The sequence below is a fragment of the Malaclemys terrapin genome, chromosome 9 (assembly GCF_027887155.1).
Source record: "Malaclemys terrapin pileata isolate rMalTer1 chromosome 9, rMalTer1.hap1, whole genome shotgun sequence".
In the NCBI taxonomy this organism is placed as follows: Eukaryota; Metazoa; Chordata; order Testudines; family Emydidae; genus Malaclemys; species Malaclemys terrapin.
The window spans coordinates 64,499,381-64,517,073 of record NC_071513.1 but is presented as its reverse complement, the minus strand read 5'-3'; the positions used below and the strand labels follow the sequence as shown (position 1 = coordinate 64,517,073).

At 39.3% G+C, this 17,693-nt stretch overlaps 2 protein-coding genes across 2 annotated transcripts in view; one reads left to right on the top strand and one right to left on the bottom strand.

Moving 5' to 3' along the window:
• The window catches only part of COPB2 (COPI coat complex subunit beta 2), a 28,110-nt gene extending 22,289 nt beyond the window's left edge, over positions 1-5,821 (top strand). Inside the window, exons 17-22 of the mRNA XM_054038803.1 lie at positions 863-1,077; positions 2,507-2,599; positions 2,680-2,860; positions 2,985-3,053; positions 4,810-4,908; positions 5,460-5,821. Coding sequence (XP_053894778.1) covers positions 863-1,077; positions 2,507-2,599; positions 2,680-2,860; positions 2,985-3,053; positions 4,810-4,908; positions 5,460-5,555 — 753 coding nt within the window. The 3' untranslated portion in view covers positions 5,556-5,821. The remainder of the gene's footprint in view (positions 1-862; positions 1,078-2,506; positions 2,600-2,679; positions 2,861-2,984; positions 3,054-4,809; positions 4,909-5,459) is intronic.
• Positions 5,822-6,690: 869 nt separating this feature from the next.
• On the bottom strand, positions 6,691-17,484 carry MRPS22 (mitochondrial ribosomal protein S22). Its single transcript, XM_054038804.1, has 8 exons — positions 17,328-17,484; positions 15,568-15,731; positions 13,057-13,221; positions 12,369-12,512; positions 11,709-11,792; positions 9,687-9,832; positions 7,173-7,281; positions 6,691-6,897 (listed from the first exon to the last, which is right to left on the bottom strand). The coding sequence occupies exons 1-8, from the start codon at positions 17,455-17,457 to the stop codon at positions 6,805-6,807; spliced, it is 1,035 nt and encodes a 344-aa protein (XP_053894779.1). The 5' UTR covers positions 17,458-17,484; the 3' UTR covers positions 6,691-6,804.
• Positions 17,485-17,693: the final 209 nt, after the last annotated feature.

The window sequence follows — 17,693 nt, the reverse complement described above, 5'->3', positions numbered from 1 at the left end:
GTTACAATATGCTTTTTTATTATTAAAAATATTTTGAAAGTCTTAGTTTTAAAACAAAAAATTCCTAAACACCAGGTTTGGCAATACTCTAATGTGTCTTCTTCATCTTGCTTTCCTCCCCTTACTAAAGGGAAGATCCTACTAGTTGCCACATGAAAGTCACTGAAACTGTGTGTGTATAAAATAGTCTGTGATGCTACAACTTTGTTATTCTATAGCTGTTATATTGGCATCTTGTGAGGATATTTGAACTCCAACATCCTGAGTGCAGGGGAAAATACATATAAGCAAGCTACAATTATGTTACGGAGGTCATGGAATCTGTGACTTCCGGAGATCTCCATGACATTTTCTGCTTCAGCTGCGGGGCTGGAGCTGTCAGCCAGCGGGGACCCAGAGTTCTCAGCTGCCACGGGCAGCTGGGAACTCTGCAACTCGGAGTCTCCTGCCCCATAGCTCCAAGCCGCTGCAGGGGGACCCCCATAGCTCCCAGCTGCCACAGCGGCAGGGGCCCCTCTCCCCCAGCCACTGCAAGCCACAACAGCGGTGGGTGCTGCCCTCTCTCCCCCACCCCCCCTATTTTGTCAGTTATTTTTAGTAAAAGTCATGAACAGGTAGCAGGTTTCTGTGAATTTTTTTTTATTGCCTGTGACTTGACGGTGACTTTTATTAAAAATAACTGTGTCAAAATCTTAGCCTTACATATAAGTGAAGTTGGGATAGGAGACCTAAACTTGACTGAATTTATACTCCTCCTAATCTAGTTTTCAAAGAAGTCTCTTTAAAAATAAAAAAATAAAAAAATGTGAAAAATGTGATGTTCTTTAATTTAAATCACTTAAATATGGAAAATCTCTTACAGTCAGAACAGAAGTGGAAGCAACTTGCTGAGCTTGCCATCAGTAAATGCCAGTTCGGCTTAGCCCAGGAGTGTCTGCACCATGCACAGGACTATGGAGGTTTATTGCTATTGGCCACTGCTTCAGGAAATGCTCACATGGTGAACAAGCTAGCAGAGGGAGCAGAAAAAGATGGCAAGAACAATGTAGCTTTTATGAGCTACTTTTTGCAGGGAAAGTAAGTAGCAAACAAAGGCTTGAATTGTGTTTATGTTCACTATTTTTATAATACTCAGACTGAAGTGGACCACACTTCAAATTCCTAATCAGATAGCTGCAACAGGTATGCTACAACAATTGCTTATGTGGAAATAGAATATTTTCCTGTTGTTTAGCTATCCCTTATGAGATGGAAGAGGGCCATCATCATGTGACTAACAGACAGTTCTGACGGGAGTTGTTGCTGTAATGCAATGTAATTGGACATGCTTATTAGTGCTCAGTAGCACGGGTACAGTGGAGGATCTGTCACTTCCATTTTAGGGAGAAGTTTGATAACTGACACCCCCCACACACACTTTTTTTATTTTATTTTAAGCAAAAGACTGAAATTTGTTGGGGTCATACAGGTATGGAAGCCTTGATATAAACTGTTTGCTCAAAAATTTAAGATGGGAGGAAAGGGGACAGGGCATCATCTCAATCAAGAATGGCAAGAGACTGGTGGCTCTAGACATTTTGCTATGCTCTGGACTTTCAATTGCTTTATTTTAAACAAATTCAAAAGTGCTCAGTTTTTAACGTGACAAGCTTGATATTTTGAAATTTCTTTTATTAGAAGAAAAATCTTTGACATTTCATTACAATTCTACTGTCTGCTAAAACTTTGAGTCTTACAAAGAGCTGTTTTGTTTTGGTAAAATTATAAAGACATTTGAAATTGTTGGCCTTGTCAGAACACTTTACTCAAATCCCTGTACCTCCAGAACAAGATTATAAATCTTAATTCATGGTGCAGAGATGTTAGATCACACAGAATTCCTCTTCAATGAGAGAAGGAAAGATGTTTCTCATTGCAGCCAATGGCAAAACCACTGTTGACTTCAAGTAGAACTAGGCTTTGTCTTCTGTATCAGCTAAAATAATACTAAAGACACTAGTCTGTAAAGTTCCAATGGGTCATAAAGCATTTTTTTAGTTAGTGGACTGGTAACTTATTTTTGTTCAATCAACTTGGTATTACTTTGAATATAAGGTTTACCTAGTATTTTTCTTAGTCATATTTGAGAGAGACTAAAAACACCAATAAATTAGATCAATGCCAGATTAATCCTTGGCAGAACTCTTGATTATAATGTTATACTAGGATTGTATTTGACCATAAAACTCTCTCTCTCAAAATGAAATTCAGGATTAAAGTTCCATGCTACATTTTGCTTACTCTGGGGTGCCTAACAGTTACTGCATGTGGCATTTCAGAAAGACTGATGATCTTACATCTTACAATAAAATGTGGTACTTCAGGTTTGAGCAGAAAGACTTAACATTTGGTTTTCATTATTTCAGCAACTTTATGATAAAGTATAAATTAAATGCAATACTTGGTTTTCTGTATTTTAACAGAAAAAATAGTATTACTCTGACAACTTCAATATTTAACCTTCCAGGGTGGACTGTTGTTTGGAACTCTTGATTAAAACTGGACGTTTGCCAGAAGCTGCCTTCTTAGCACGTACATATTTGCCAAGCCAAGTTTCAAGGTAACTTTTTAATGTATTTAAAGTAGAAATACTTTCCTTTAAAAACTTTTACTTACAGCATATATCTGTTCGATTAACAGGGTTGTAAAAATGTGGCGAGAGAATCTCTCTAAAGTCAATCAGAAAGCTGCAGAGTCCCTGGCTGATCCCACAGAATATGAAAACCTGTTCCCTGGATTAAAAGAAGCTTTTGTTGTTGAAGACTACGTAAAGGAAACTCATACTGACTTACGGCCAGCTAAGGAATACCCACTTGTCACTGTAAGTAAAATATTTTGTTTTCATTCATATAAATGATGATGATTCCATACTTGGAGTTATGATTTTACAATTTTTTACTGCAAGACCTTTCATGTAAGACTATTTTTCTCTGCTGTTTTGATAGCCAAATGAAGAAAGAAATTTACTGGAAGAAGCAAAAGGTTTCAGACCTTCAGAAGTAGTAGTATCCCAGGTCAGTGATATAACTGGGCAGTAAAGTTCCAGGATGAGGAGGATTTGGTATTGTGCAATATAGCAGCTGCTCTGGGGACACTACACCCACCTTTAATGGACAAATTATTGCTCTAGTTTGCTTTTGTTACTACTTTGGGTCATGTTTCTCTTGCCCCCTCAAAATATACTTTCACAAGTTTTATTGACCTCTTGAGCTATTACTGACAGATCGTTCCACTAGCATAAGTTGCTGTACTTCAGTTGGAGCACTAAAAATAAGTATGTGACATCAAAAACAAACTAAGTTTGGTATTGTGAGCTAAACGACGGTTCTTTGATTTCTGAAAGATGGGTGAGAAATTTTTAGTGGTACATCTTGTATGGTGGTTGCTGTGAGTACTAGTGCAAATATCTAATAAATTTCAGCAGGATGAATCGCTCAGAGCTAGGTCTTCCTTTGTGGTACTGTTTCCAACATTCTGAAACTTAAGTGGTCTTAAGAAGTGAGGAACACACATTTTTAATCACATGACTAGATAACTTCTTTGATAGCCAGTATACTACTATAAAATGGCACAAATTGCCAGATGGGGAAATCAGTTTCGATTTCTCCTGCAATAATTGGAAGGTCTGCCTTTTAAGCAGTTACTACCTTTTGAGAGCTTTAAAACACACAACCAACCAACCCTGTCCCTGAACTCTTAATGAGAAAGAAAATGCTGACCTAGTCCTGCTTTTTGTTCTTCAGACTTACGCCATTAAATATTCCCCCTTCCAAGCATCCTGTAGAAGGCCCAGGGAGTAAATTGAACCTGCTCCTATAGGCACATTCTTTCTTTAAGCCCCTTCATTTTCAGTTTAAACCAATTTTTAAAGTAAAAATCACCAGTTTTACAAAATATTTTTTTTCTGATTTTCACCTTACTTTTGTATCATTCAAAGATATAAAAACTTATTAGGAAAATACAATACATTAATCGGTGTATATGCAAAGCTGCCTTTTGAAGTAAGGTTTAGTCTAGAAGATACACATACACAAACAAACAGGCACAAGTGCGTGTGTATCTGAACGTACTGATGAATCTCATGCCCACCATTTCAAGTGGTTAGCTAATAGTTTAAAGATAACCAATTTTAGTGTGTCAAATAACTCCGTCTACAACAGTAAACTGTTTAATCCCCAAATAAAACTTTCAATTTGAATAGAGGTATTGTTTTCTTAAACTCTGAGGTGGCATTGTTTTGAGTTCTGTTTTAGTTATGCAGCAAACCACTAATCTACTGAATACTTTTTTCCATCCTGCTGTCCACCAAAATAAACTCTGATATTTACCTAGAAAAATGTTTGCACTGATTTTTGTTGTAGTAAACACTGATAAAGTCCCAGGAAAAATAAAAACCAAAACCAAAGGGCCCTATTTATCTTTTACCATCGTAAACCATAAAAAACTCACTTTGAAAATATAAATTGAGAACAAAATTCCAAAGTGAAAATCTGAGAAGCTTCCATGCTGCTGTTGCATAAGAAGTTGCATTATTTTGTGGTCTCACTTGTAAGTGACTTCCACTTTAACAAGAGAAACCTAAAATCAAATGTCAGCAACGGGAAAGTGCTGTTCAAAAGCTACTTAGGGAAACCTTAAACTTTAAGTGGAAGAAACAAACCCTTGCGAGAAAGTATGATTTGCTAGCATCTTTAAGTTGGACTTTTAGGCAGAGCTTTAAATAAATATAAAAAGACTTGTGAATATGAAATCTCATTTTCATCTCATAAGGAATCTGAAGAGGAAGAACTAGTTCCATCTCCTAAACCAGTAGTGGCTCCTCCAGTTACAGGAAACTCTGATCCTCTTCCAATGACAAAAGATGAAAAGGTATACTTCAGTTTCAAAAGTATAGCTCGGAGATGGGAAGGAAAGTTAATCTGAAATTTACGAGTTTTGATATTTTATAATCTCCATCAGGGAAAAAGTGATACATAGATTAGCATATCTGGACTACGTACTGTAAAGTTTCACTATATTTTGTGAGGATGCTAACTTACCACTAGTCAGTGTTGACGTTTGCAAAATACCCAGCTAAGAAAGTGTGTGTGTGTGTGTGTGTGTGTGTGTGCGCGCTCTGTCAAAACTAGGTCCCACTTAGTCCAGCAGCTGGCCTTTGCTTGTTTATATGACCAGACGCCAGTTCCATATGGAACAGCTGCACATGCAGTAGTAGAGTATGTTTAACCGAAGGTATCTACTCCAAGTAGCAAAGCAGTTCATATTTGTAGTTTAATTGCAGCAGTATTTCTGGCTAGGTCTAAAGAGCTGCATCAAACTTTGTTGGCAAACATAACCCACTAAAGGATTTACAACATATATAACTATAGTAAAATTTCTTTCTTCCTGGCACCTAACCCTAAATGCTTTCCTTCTCTCAGGCACTACTAGACTTGGATGATGATTTGGATAACTTGGATCTGGAGGATATCGATACTACAGATATCAATCTGGATGAAGAGATCTTGGATGACTGAACTTGATTTTTATTTGTGACCAAATCCTTTAATTCATAATTGTTACACAGAGGAATTACATTTATATGGACTACACAGATTGGAAACTAGCTTCATTTTTATACTGAAGCTGGACAACATAGGTATAGTATACCTATCAGTTGCACAAAAGAGAATTTTCAGATTGCAATGTTTTGAAATTCATTTAGTGTAGCAACTAAGCAGCTCTCCTTAAGCTGTGTCACATTTATCAAGAGAAACTCAAAATAAAGTGTTTTAAAGAGACACTTAAGAATTCCACTTGTATTCTTGCTTACCTCCATTCCAGGGAATAATGCTTATAGTGAACATTATATTGAGGTAGTAAAGCAACTATGACCTACTGTCTGAGTGGAGTGAAAGGCAAGCAAGCTAAGATACAATTTCCTTGTAGTGCTGGTTAGCCTACAACATGCTACTTTTTCAGGGGAGCTAAGCATCTGTAACTACAGCACATGGTCCTAAACTTTAGGAGTATTTCTCTTCAGATGGGCACCTACAGAGTTAGACAGCAGTTGCATACTTTCTAAAGTGACAGGTATCTGGTAAAACTGGATTAGTTACCCCCAGCTGCCTTAGGTGACTTAATACTCTAACCACTGCCAGGCAACTGCCTATGAAGGTTTAGTTGAATAAACTTTTGTCAACTTACATCAGAGGTCACATGTAGCTTCACTGCATTAAGGGTTAGACATATGGGGCTGACACCTAATTCAAGTCAGAGTCCTCTACCGCCCCACTCTTTAAACTAACCTGTGCAAAGAATTAAAACTGCTGTACTTGTACTCATCTTGTCTTGAAATAAATTAACTTGAACACAAGTTTAACACAAAATTGCATGCAGAAGTGTCCCTTTTCAACTATATCAAGGTATTACATAGTAGTCATCCTCTCTCATACTTAGTGACTGCATTCACCTCTTCCATGTGTAGTCTGGTGCTTATCTAAAGGCCAGTTTTTCAAGTGTAAAAACAGACTGCTTGTTTTAGTACTGACCTGTTTAGCAAGAGTGACATTTTCTAGTTGCAAAATTCTTGTAAAGGAATTAATTTGCATTACCCTAGTGATTCCTTGGTAGCTACAGTTTGCTATTTTATGAAGAGTCCAAACCACATACCTCAGTTACTTGTTTATTTTAGAATTTTATACAGCATTAGCAACATTTTGTACTTATCACATGTTAACATAATAGAATGCTTGAATGTTAACACTTTATTAAATAAGACTTATTTCACAAAGCTGCTGAACTAGCCAGTGCTTCTTGATAAGCTTGAAGAGCCAGCTCTATATATCCTACCTTCTTTGATTCTGTTTTCATGAACACCTGTTAAAGACAACACCTATTAAAATGGTGACACAGGGTACAGAAGAATTTATTGTACAATTTCTGATGTATAGAATGAGAATATTTCTTGTGGCATCTCAGCATAACAATTTTAACAAAGTAAGTGGTAAGTCTGGTGTAGTGATTTCTTATACATACCTGCTAGTTAAAGAGAGTTCCTTAAAGAGGCTTTGTGGCTAGCTATAAAGAAAGTAGGTATCAATGTGAACCTCACCTTTCCATTATTATATCCAAAGCAGAAAAGTGTACTATACCTTGATTAAATCTACTCCATGAGCTTCCTGTTCTTTTGCTTCTTTTGCTGATTGACAGTCAGGATGGAGCATATGATAGAGGTTGATTAAGCCTGTAGCATCATCCATTCTAAAAACAAGTTAAGACTCATTTCTCAGTTTTTTGGAAATATCGTAGCTTTGTGTTAGTACAAGCGTATGAAAGTACACCTCTACCTCGATATAACATGAATTTGGATATAACATGGTAAAGCAGTGCTCTGGGTGGGGCAGGGCTGCGCACTCTGGTGAATCAAAGCAAGTTCAATATAACGCCATTTCACCTATAACACAGTAAGATTTTTTGGCTCCTGAGGACAGTGTTATATCGAGGTAGAGCTGTATGCAGCCCTTAACTAAGATCCAAGCAAAAATCTGAACACATCTCCACAGTGTCACATCTTGGCACTCTTTATGCTATATGCAGAATAAGAACGCTAAGAGATGCTGACTGAGGGTGCAGAGAAGCTGACCCATGCTATGTCTTGTTTAAGGCCTGTGCTATTAGTCCCTCCCTAACATATGTTTCAAAATACACAATGGCTCTGTATTCTGCCAAAAAGGGAATATTTATCTTCACCAGTCCTGGAGTGTAAAATGGCTAACAATCCAGCCAGTTTCCAGAGCTTTTTATGATCTAAGGTTAGTTTCCCTACTAAAAATAACTGACTCATCTCCCAAAATTTAACTCAAAAGCAAATGAGAATTAATCATGTTATCTACATTTAGGACTACTTATCACTTCTCAAAAAAGCAGCAAAAAGGGAAGACAGTTTTTCAATAACTGGAGTTCTTCAAATAGATTCCCTTTAAATATTTTCCAGTCCTACATAATTGATTTAAAGCCTCACACACTACTGAACCTTTAAAAAAAAAAAAAGGTCATTTTCCCAAGATGAATTTCAGCGAATGTGGTAGCCACTATCACAAGAATCCCATCTCCCATTTAAAACTAGGATTTTAGATGGTACAACACACACTCCAGTTCCCACTGTTTCACTTGTCCATTAAAATAAAGTATCAGTCATAATATATGTCTCATCTATTTAAGAACATTTATCAGCTATCCCTGGTCTTGCACCAACATTTCCATCAAGGTTGTTTTGGAGCTATTAAAGATTGATTTGTAAATATTAAGTGTATTAATTAGCTATTTAAAACCCATACAGTAGTCTAGTGGTAGCTGAAACTGCTCTGCTGGAATAATTTTTTTTCAGATGTTCAAGAAAATGACTGGGATGAGACATATTTAGTGCAGGTGCTCTTACACAAGTAAAATACCTCATTAAGGCCCTGGAAACTCCAGGGCAAAAATCACCAACTGCCCAAAAAGTCAGTCATTGTATACATACTCAAATCGGGGAAATAAGGACTAATGATACAGTAACTCCTCACTTAGTCATCCTGGTTAACATTTCATTGCTGATCAATGAGAGAACATGCTCTCTTATAACCTTGTTTGGCAGCCACCTGCTTTGTCCACTGCTTGCAGAAAGAGCAGCCTGTTGGAGCTAGCTGATGGGGGCTTGGAACCAGGATGGACCAGCAGCCCATCAATTGCTGGCAGTTAAGCTGTCCCTCCCCCCACTGCCATAACATGTGCTGCTGCTGTCCTCTACCTTGGAGCTACTCCCAGGAGCCTCCTGCTTACTGTGCAGGAGGCAGGAAGATAAGGGCTAATGTCAGGGTGTCCCCCTGACCCCCCGCTTACCCCATCTCCATAGAGCGGAGGGAGCGTGCTGGCAGGAAGTGCTGTCTCAACTTGCTGATCTACTTAAAAAGGCAATGTACTTAGAGTGGGGTCAGCATACTTAAAAGGGCAATGCACATCTCTCTCACACACGGGGTGAGTGTCTGTCTGCCCTGCTGTCTCCCCTCCCTCCATTTGTGCTGTCTTGTAGAGTGAGAGGCTACATTAACAAAGTGTTAACCCTTTATACTCAGTCATTTGGTAAAAAAAAAAAAAAAAAGTGTCCCTGGAACTTACACCACCCAACCCCCATTTACATTATTTCTTATAGGGAAATTGGATTCGCTTAACATTGTTTCGCTTAAAGTCGCATTTTTCAGGAACATAACTACAACATTAAGCAAGGAGTTACTGTATTTCATTTTCACCCTGTCCTCCTAAAGTATAAGGCCAATCCTAAAATTCCACTTAAAATCATGAAGTGATCAGTTTACAAAATATATATGTAATTTAAGATTGAGTCTTAACACTCCACTGAATTAAAATGTGCTAAAGGTTATAAAAAAATAAAAATAAATCAATTGCAGTTTAAGTTAAATTCTGCAGGAACTAAGAGGTACAGATCAGTATTGGCTCAATACAACCCATAACTTTTTTGCAGGTATATCCATTCGCATAAGCCAAAAAAATCACAGCAAAAAATTTTTGCAGTAGGTATTTTCATGACTATTTGAAATCAGATTTGATTTTAACTGTGTTTTTATGCTAGGGAAACAAAGCAAAGCTAGTGTCCAAACAGCACTTACAAATTTCTCTGGATCATATCGATTAATAAGCCATCTGTCTTCTTCCTATTTACCAGATACCACACCATTCCTCCGAAGTGTCTTGTTGAACGTAGATGATGATATTTGGCATGTTTATCAATGTCCTCATATGTCTGATGATGAACCTACCCAGAATGAGATTTTAATTTACAATCCTGATAACCTCCAAATCTTGCTAAACTGCCAGAAGAGTTACAAAGATTTAGAATAGTGCTGACAGCACACAGATGGCCTCAAAGCAATGTCAAACCTAGGTTATTGTATGTAAAAAATCTTAATTTTAGACAACTGCACATCACATTGGGAGATCCCAATTCTAGGGGGTAAATTAGAGGGAAATACAGTTACAGCTAACATACTTTCATTATTGTGGGAAAATGTTAGTCTGAAGCCTTCAGTCTACTCCTTAGCTATGCTTAAGTGACAGGTTCTACACACTAAGCTTTAAGGAGGAAAACAGAAAGCAGGAAGGAAGCAGAAGATGTATGCTTGTCATATATCCATGCAAGGAACCAGCAGAGCACCTGCAGTCTCAGACCTCACAGCTTCAATAGATGCTGTGAGGTAAAATGTGTTAATAATTTATGAAAAATTTTTTTTTTAGAAGTCTCAATTTGCCTTTTCAACAATATCTACTTAAACTTATTTTTCACACTATATCCCAGTTTGAACAATAAAAACAGACAATTGCGCTTTGGTTTGTAAATCAGTTTCACTTCCAAGTTCTGACATAGCAGGAAGCTTCAGTGTTTGGGTTAAATGGTTTAACATGGATTTCAAGGAACTACTGCTGTAGTAAGATGCTATTCAGCATAAGTAAGGGTGAAAATCAGGCTCAAAATGACTAATCTTATGGTAGAGTACAGGAAAGGTTATTAAGAAGGGAAACAAACTGCTAAATATGGAACTATGTTCTCGTACATTTTCAATGAACACTAAAGTTTTACAACTATATCGTGCACTTGAATTAAGAATACAGGTTCCAAGAGTTAAACAAAATGGATAGGTAGGATATTAAATTCTTCTTTATTCCAACTAGGAGTTACTGAGCACATGGCAATTTTGAAAATCAGGCCACTGGCATGGCTTAAAGTTAGGAACTAATCTTTATAAATCTTAGCTTGTTCCCCTAAATAATTTCAAGTAGTTAGTACTAACAAAAGTACCATTTACTTTTTTCACTTGGAATCTTAAGGTCAATATGTGTCTGCTCCAGTCAAATTTTGTAAACATAAGACAACTCCACTCATTTGAGTAGTCTTACTGAAGTCAATGGGACTATCTATATAAGTAAAATTACACACATGCCTAACTATATGCAGGAGAATATTTCTTAATGTTAAGAACAGTATAAAATTAAAAACATTCATATTTCAAAGCTCATATTGTTGCTGGTTCATTGCTCACTATGGTTAAGTGACACTAACTTATATTTTCCCAGAAAATTTTTGTAGCTACTCTTATCACTATAAGAAGTTAAGAGATTTTTAGTTGGCTTACTTTGTGTACAATGGAGAGAAAAATATTGACAAAGAACCTATAGCTGGGGTAAGTGTATCTGAAGCCATTTTTAACGTATTACATTCACTAGATATCAAGTTGGTAGTGTCCCTTTAACTTACCAGAATTTTGTACATGTTATACAGTTTTGTATGTGTTCACTAAAGTTGAATTTATTTTGAAATGGTAAACATCTTGTATAGCAGTGTTACAAAAAAAGGAACAGTTGCATAGATAATTTACGAAGTGAAAATATAGAATAAGAGGTAGATACAATTGGACAGTGATTTTTTTTTGTTTTCATAACATGCTGGTCTCATAGAAAAACACATTAAAAGAGCCTTACATTTTCCAGCTGCATTTTTATATCTATGCAGCTATTAAAAGGCAATATGATTTTTCAATAGCTGTGGTCCACTGAGAATTCATACTCTCATACAAATGAAAACCTACAAGTTGTCATTGGCATTAGCCTTCCTATTAGAAATAAAATGGACTTACTCTGATATAGTTAGCTGAATCTGGCTCAAACTGTGCAATACACAGGTTAAGTACATCTTCATGACGGTCCTCACGAAACACAGTCTAAAAAGATAGTTGTAATAAAATTTATTCCTGAATATTACCCCTTATTCTAAAATGAAGAAATTAAACAGTCAGTACGTTTCTATTTTAGGTAATGACACCTCTCAGGAAATGTCAATAGGTACAAGGCCAAGAATGACAAGCCACCTGAGTGCAATAATTGCCCTTAGATTCCTTACTGCAGTAATGAAATGAAATATATAAAAGTAAAGAAAACAAACAATTTATTTGCCAGAAGCCACATTGCATTTTCAGCTTCAGGTCAGGCATGTAATCTTATCAATACACACAGTAGTTAAGTGTGGACCTGTAACATAGACAACTCATTCCATATGATTCATCTGCACAAAATTTGTTTGTTCCTGACTACCAGAGCTGTAAATTTATGAAAGTGAGCTATGCTGATAAGTATCTTTAGTACCTGCATGCACACTACAGGTTTCTAAACCAGTATCATTGAACTGGTACATAAAACAGGCCTTTGCATCACAGTTTTAAACTTTCAATTTCAGTATCACACTATACCAGAAGAGCAGCACGAGTGATGAATCTCCACAAAGCCAAAAACAAAATTACCATAAGGTTTTCATCCTTGAATATTGGTGGTGGAACAAGTTTGCGTCCCTCTCTCGGGAAGTACACCTGAATCATCCTGTCCCGTTCTTCCCAGGTGGCCTTACGTAACACACCACTTGTTTCTCTAACTACAATGAAACGCTCCTGAAATCAAGGGGGAAAATTTTTTTTTGCACATTTTAATCACCATATTTTTCTTAATTTTTCCCTTAGTATTCAGAGGTGAGGTGGGGGAAATCTGGCTGGGAAAAATCCTCCTGCACAGCAGCTCAGGATAAGCAGAAATGCTAGAAAAGGGCTTTCCTGTTCACAACTGTAAACTTGTCCAGTGTCTTTCATATTTATGCTTGTTAGTCATGTTCTAGAAATGGAAAAAACTAGTAACAAGGGAAATTCACTGAACACTTACTGAATAATTGCAAATATCTGGCTTTCTTCTGAACACCCAAAAATGAGATCTCACTCCCCTCCTTTCCTTTCAAGAGAAATTCCTGCATTACAGCATCAGAATGTAATTTTTAGTTTTGCTGGCAATAAATGTTTCCTCATCATTTTATACTGTACTTACCTGGGGTTGAACTGCGATAACATTTTATTGAAACTCAAGCCTGTTCCTTTGAAGTTACAAGTAAAAATAAGGTAAATAGTCAAGAAGCTCTTTTGCAGAATATACTAGTGAGTTACTCACACGATGTGGAGTGCTATAAGTTATATCTGTAAACACGTATTTAACAGTTTCATTTCCTTCCAGGATCCTGTCTTCTGCTAACACATCATCAATTGGCTCTCGCTCACTCAGAACAGGGGGCATTTTTAATAGTTCTTTAGCTTCCTCAATGGCTTTTCTTGTGGCCTAAAAAAGAAAATCCAATAACTTTACAGTGAAATATTACACTGTGTTGGAGAGTCATTCAGCACAGGGAAGAACATGTTTAAAAAATAAATTCCCTCAACTTTTACTACATTGAAATGTATTCTGGAGAGACACACAGGCTGACTAAAATACTATGCATGCGTTTCTTTGTGGACAATAGATTCAAAGAGAATACTGAATGTGTTGATGTCACCTAATTTATTTCAGCTAAGTCCCTAGATAGATTTTTAACCAAGGTGCATTATAACATCACCACATGCTTAGGAGAGACCAAGGATTGTGGTAGTAATAAAACAGGCTTAAGTTAGGAATCTCAACCATCCAGAGGTTCAGCCAGGGAACAGAGAAGACACTGTGGCCAAAAAACTTTTAGGATTTTAGGTAGTTTGGACATGAAACAAACAAACACACACACACACACACCCCCCAAAGGAAAAAAAATGAAGTTTAATTAATAAAATCATAATTCTAGAGCAGGGGTCGGCAACCTACGGCACGCATGCCAAACACGGCACGTGAGCCGACTCTGAGTGGCACGTAGCTCCCTGCCACGGTCCCAGCCCCCAGCCCCCCTGCCCTCCCCTGTGGAGGCAGGAGGCAGAGGCTTGTTTCTGCAGCAGCCACGCTTCTCCCCTCCCCTGCTTCTTCCCCCAGCCTGGTGCTTTCCTGCCCCGCCTCCTCCACTTCCCTGGCCAATCAGCTGATGGCCCTAGCGAGGGGGTGGGGGAAGAGCGGCAGCATGCACATGGCTCCATAGAGGAGGCAGAGAGAGGTAGGGACGGAGCCCGGGGGAAGGAGGTGGAACTGGGCATATCCCTTCCAGCCCCCTGCCATGAGCCGCTCAGGGCAGGGGGCTGAGAGTACCGCCACGAGCCAAGCACCCCAGCCCTCTGCCCTGACCCCCCACACACACCCCAGCCTTCTGCCCTGAACCCCCCCCCATCCCAACACACACCCAGGCTTCTGCCCTGCACCCCCACAGTCCCATCCCTCTGCCCTGACCCCCCCCACACACACACACAGCCTTCTGCCCTGCACCCCCTACACCTCCCTGCCCTGAACCCCCCACCCCAACACACCCAGCTTTCTGCCCTGCACCCCCACACCCCAGCCTTCTGCCTTGCACCCCCACACACCTCCCCAGCCCTCTGCCCTGACCGTTGAAACCTCCTCACACACACAACCTTCTACCCTGCACCCCTCCCACACCCCAGCCTTCTGCCCTGAACTCCCTCCCGCAGCCCTCTGCCCTGACCCCTGAAATATCCCCCCAGGCCTGGGGTCCCGGCCATAGGCCTTGCTCAGCCCGCTGCCGGCCTAGGTGAACAGAACCCCAGGCTGGCAGCGAGCTGAGCAGGCTGGTGGCATAAGATCAGCATTTTAATTTAATTTAATTTAAAATGACGCTTCTTAAACATTTTGAAAACTTTGTTTACTTTACATACAATAGTTTGGTTATATAATATAGACTTATAGAAAGAGACCTTCTAAAAATGTTAAAATGTATTACCGGCACGCAAAACCTTAAATTAGTGTGAATAAATGAAGACTCGGCACACCACTTCTGAAAGGTTGCCGACCCCTGTTCTAGAGGAACAGAACTATATGCAGTTTACTCCCTTCCATATACAATAAACCAAAACCAAAGAGAAAAGGAGAGAAACTTCAGGGTAAAATATCATCTGAGATACTTAAAAGAACATAACTAAATTAAAATCCAGTCAATTAAAAAAGTTAAAAGCATTTTTGGTAGTACAATACATCTGTGCCCAAGTTGCCATGCCTTTTTTTCTGTTAGTTTACTATAGGTTTCATTTTCCTTTAAAAAAAAAATTATTTCAACCTGCAGTTATGCTGAATCTCAACTTTTGCACAGGCCTTAATGATTGCGAAGTCATCAACCTACTACAGCCTTTTACTATACAAAGACGGACTGCTAAGGACATAACTGGTAAGAAAGTCAGGAGGTTGATTAGATTTGGTACTGAATTTCAGAGACATTAAACAGATTAAAAAAAATGTTTAGAGTTGTATTTTCCTGGTAACATTTCGCATTAATCTTTTGAAAAGTGTATGTCTACTGACATTCAACTCCCCACACACAAGAAAGTAATCAAAGAACTAGACCGTCACTTAGAGTACCAGTAAAATATATATTATTTATAAAATGGGATGGAATGGTGTAGTGGTGGACAGAATTTCAAATGTATTTTAGATATTGTTTAATATAGGTCTGATAGTATGACAGCAGTGTTCATTAAAATTTACAAGAGTTTATCTTTTGATTAAACAAATATCTTTTTTTTTTTTAAAATGGCATCATACCTCTGCTAGTTGTTTTTCTGTCATTAACTTGTAAGTGGGTGGCTTAAGCTCCTGTTTAATGGGACTAAAAACCTTCTGTAAATCCAACCCTGTCATCTTAGAGAGTAAACTCTGAACCAGTTCATCCATAAAACAAGGCTTTGTGACATCTGACTTTTTTTTGTCTGAAAGAAATTTATAAAAATTAGATTATTTTCTTTTGCTTAGACTAACATCCAATAGACTCAAAGGTCTGAATACCAGACCTGTGTAGTTTAGACATATGCCAGTCAAGAATGAAACAGACCAAGAAGTGAAGTGTGCAAGTGACAAGTTCCTTCAATACTTTCAAAATACAAGGCATTAGTCTAGAGCAGTGGTTCCTAAACTTTAACAACCTGTGAACCCCTTTCACTAAAACGTCAAGTCTCACGAACCCCCTCCTAAAAATGAATATGTCCAGGGATTTTCAACTTTACCTGAGTATAAATTATAAAAGTAGTGATCTTGGAAATATAAAATTTGTTTTTATGACATGCTTATTACACACTATTTATTATTAATTATTATTCATCATTACAGTATTTTATTACATTATGAAAACAGCAACACTCTTCCAAGATCTCATTTTCCTTTTATAGCTTGTATCACTTTGAATAAGCCTGTTATAAAGACAAGGCTCCTATGTTTCATCAAGGAGTATCAGATGTGAAACAGCATGAAGGTATTTAAGAAAACAACTTGAAGAATTCCTCCTACACAAGCATTCAGGTCTTGAGCAGTCCAGGCAAACAACACATGTTACAACAAAGCTTAAACTTATTGTTTTTAAAATTATTATGAAGAACACTAGCTGCCTATTTAATTTTAAAAACAGCAAAAAATATCCACTTCCCTTTCCATTTCTTATAAGTCTTGAAGTTTAAATCTCAGTGTGACAGATATGCTTGCTTTGATCTGCTTAGCTCTTGGAAGTCCAGGGGCTCTGGGCTGCTGGCCCTATTGGGTCCCTATGGACAGCTCTGTCCACCATTAGGAAATTTTCCCCCAAGAACCCCTGTAACGTTTTTTGGAACCCCAGTTTGGGAACCACTGCTCTAGAGGGTAAAACTCCAAAACATACCGACTTTTCGCAAGTTAGGCAGTGCTCAAGAATGAACCACTTTGGAGCATTTTCAGATCTAAAACATATTGAGTTTGTGTTCAGAGTATCCTGTTCCACCCAATGTCTCCAAGCGTTCAGAAGATGAAGGGGTGCATAGGTGCTGGAACTAGTGCTGCCACACCCCCGGGGGCTTGAAGTGGTTTCCATCGTGTATAGGGTTTACAGTTTGGGTCAATGGCTCTCAGCACCCCCACTGTACAAACTGTTCCAGCACCTTTGATGGGGTGGCACAACTGTATCACTGCAGGCTCTCCAGAGTCAGCCTGCACTAGGGTGACCAGATAGCAAATGTGACAAATCAGGACAGGGGTGGGGGGTAATAGGTGCCCATATAAGAAAAAGCCCTGAATATCGGAACTGTCCCTATAAAATCAGGATATCTGGTCACCCTAGCCTGCACTAGCGAGCCAGTGCTTTCCCACCCAGGGCGGGGACTTGGCTGTTGCCCGAGGTCCAAGAGCCCAAGCGGACGCGGACGGAGGCGAGGTTCGGCGAGCTCGCAGCCCTCACGCCGGCGCAGGACGCGGGGTTGCGCTAACACACCCGCCAGCTCGCTTCCCGCCTCGCTCCGTGTCCCTCCCCAGGCCAGGGGCTCGCGGCGCGCCCGGCAACCTACCGGCCTCCGAGCCCGCGTCCTGGCCGTACCCGCGGCTCCCCAACAGGGCTCGCCCTGGGCGCTGCAGCCCGAGGGGAGCTGCCGCGCGGCGCCACAGACACCGCCACCTGGGCGCTCCGAGAGCCGCCATGCTGGTGCCCTAGTCAGTCCGCCACGCCCCCACAAAGCGGCTTCCGGGTGACCGCGCTAGGCATGCCGGGACGTGTAGTCCCAGGGACACACCCCCAGTACTAGGCCCCAAGCGATGGCGGGAGGGGAAGAGCCTGAGAGGGGGCGGGTCAGTGTCTGCCATGGGAGACTGCCAGAGGCGGAGCCCTTGAGAATATTAATATTCATTGAGGTCAGTTTCCTAAGGCCAAATAGGTG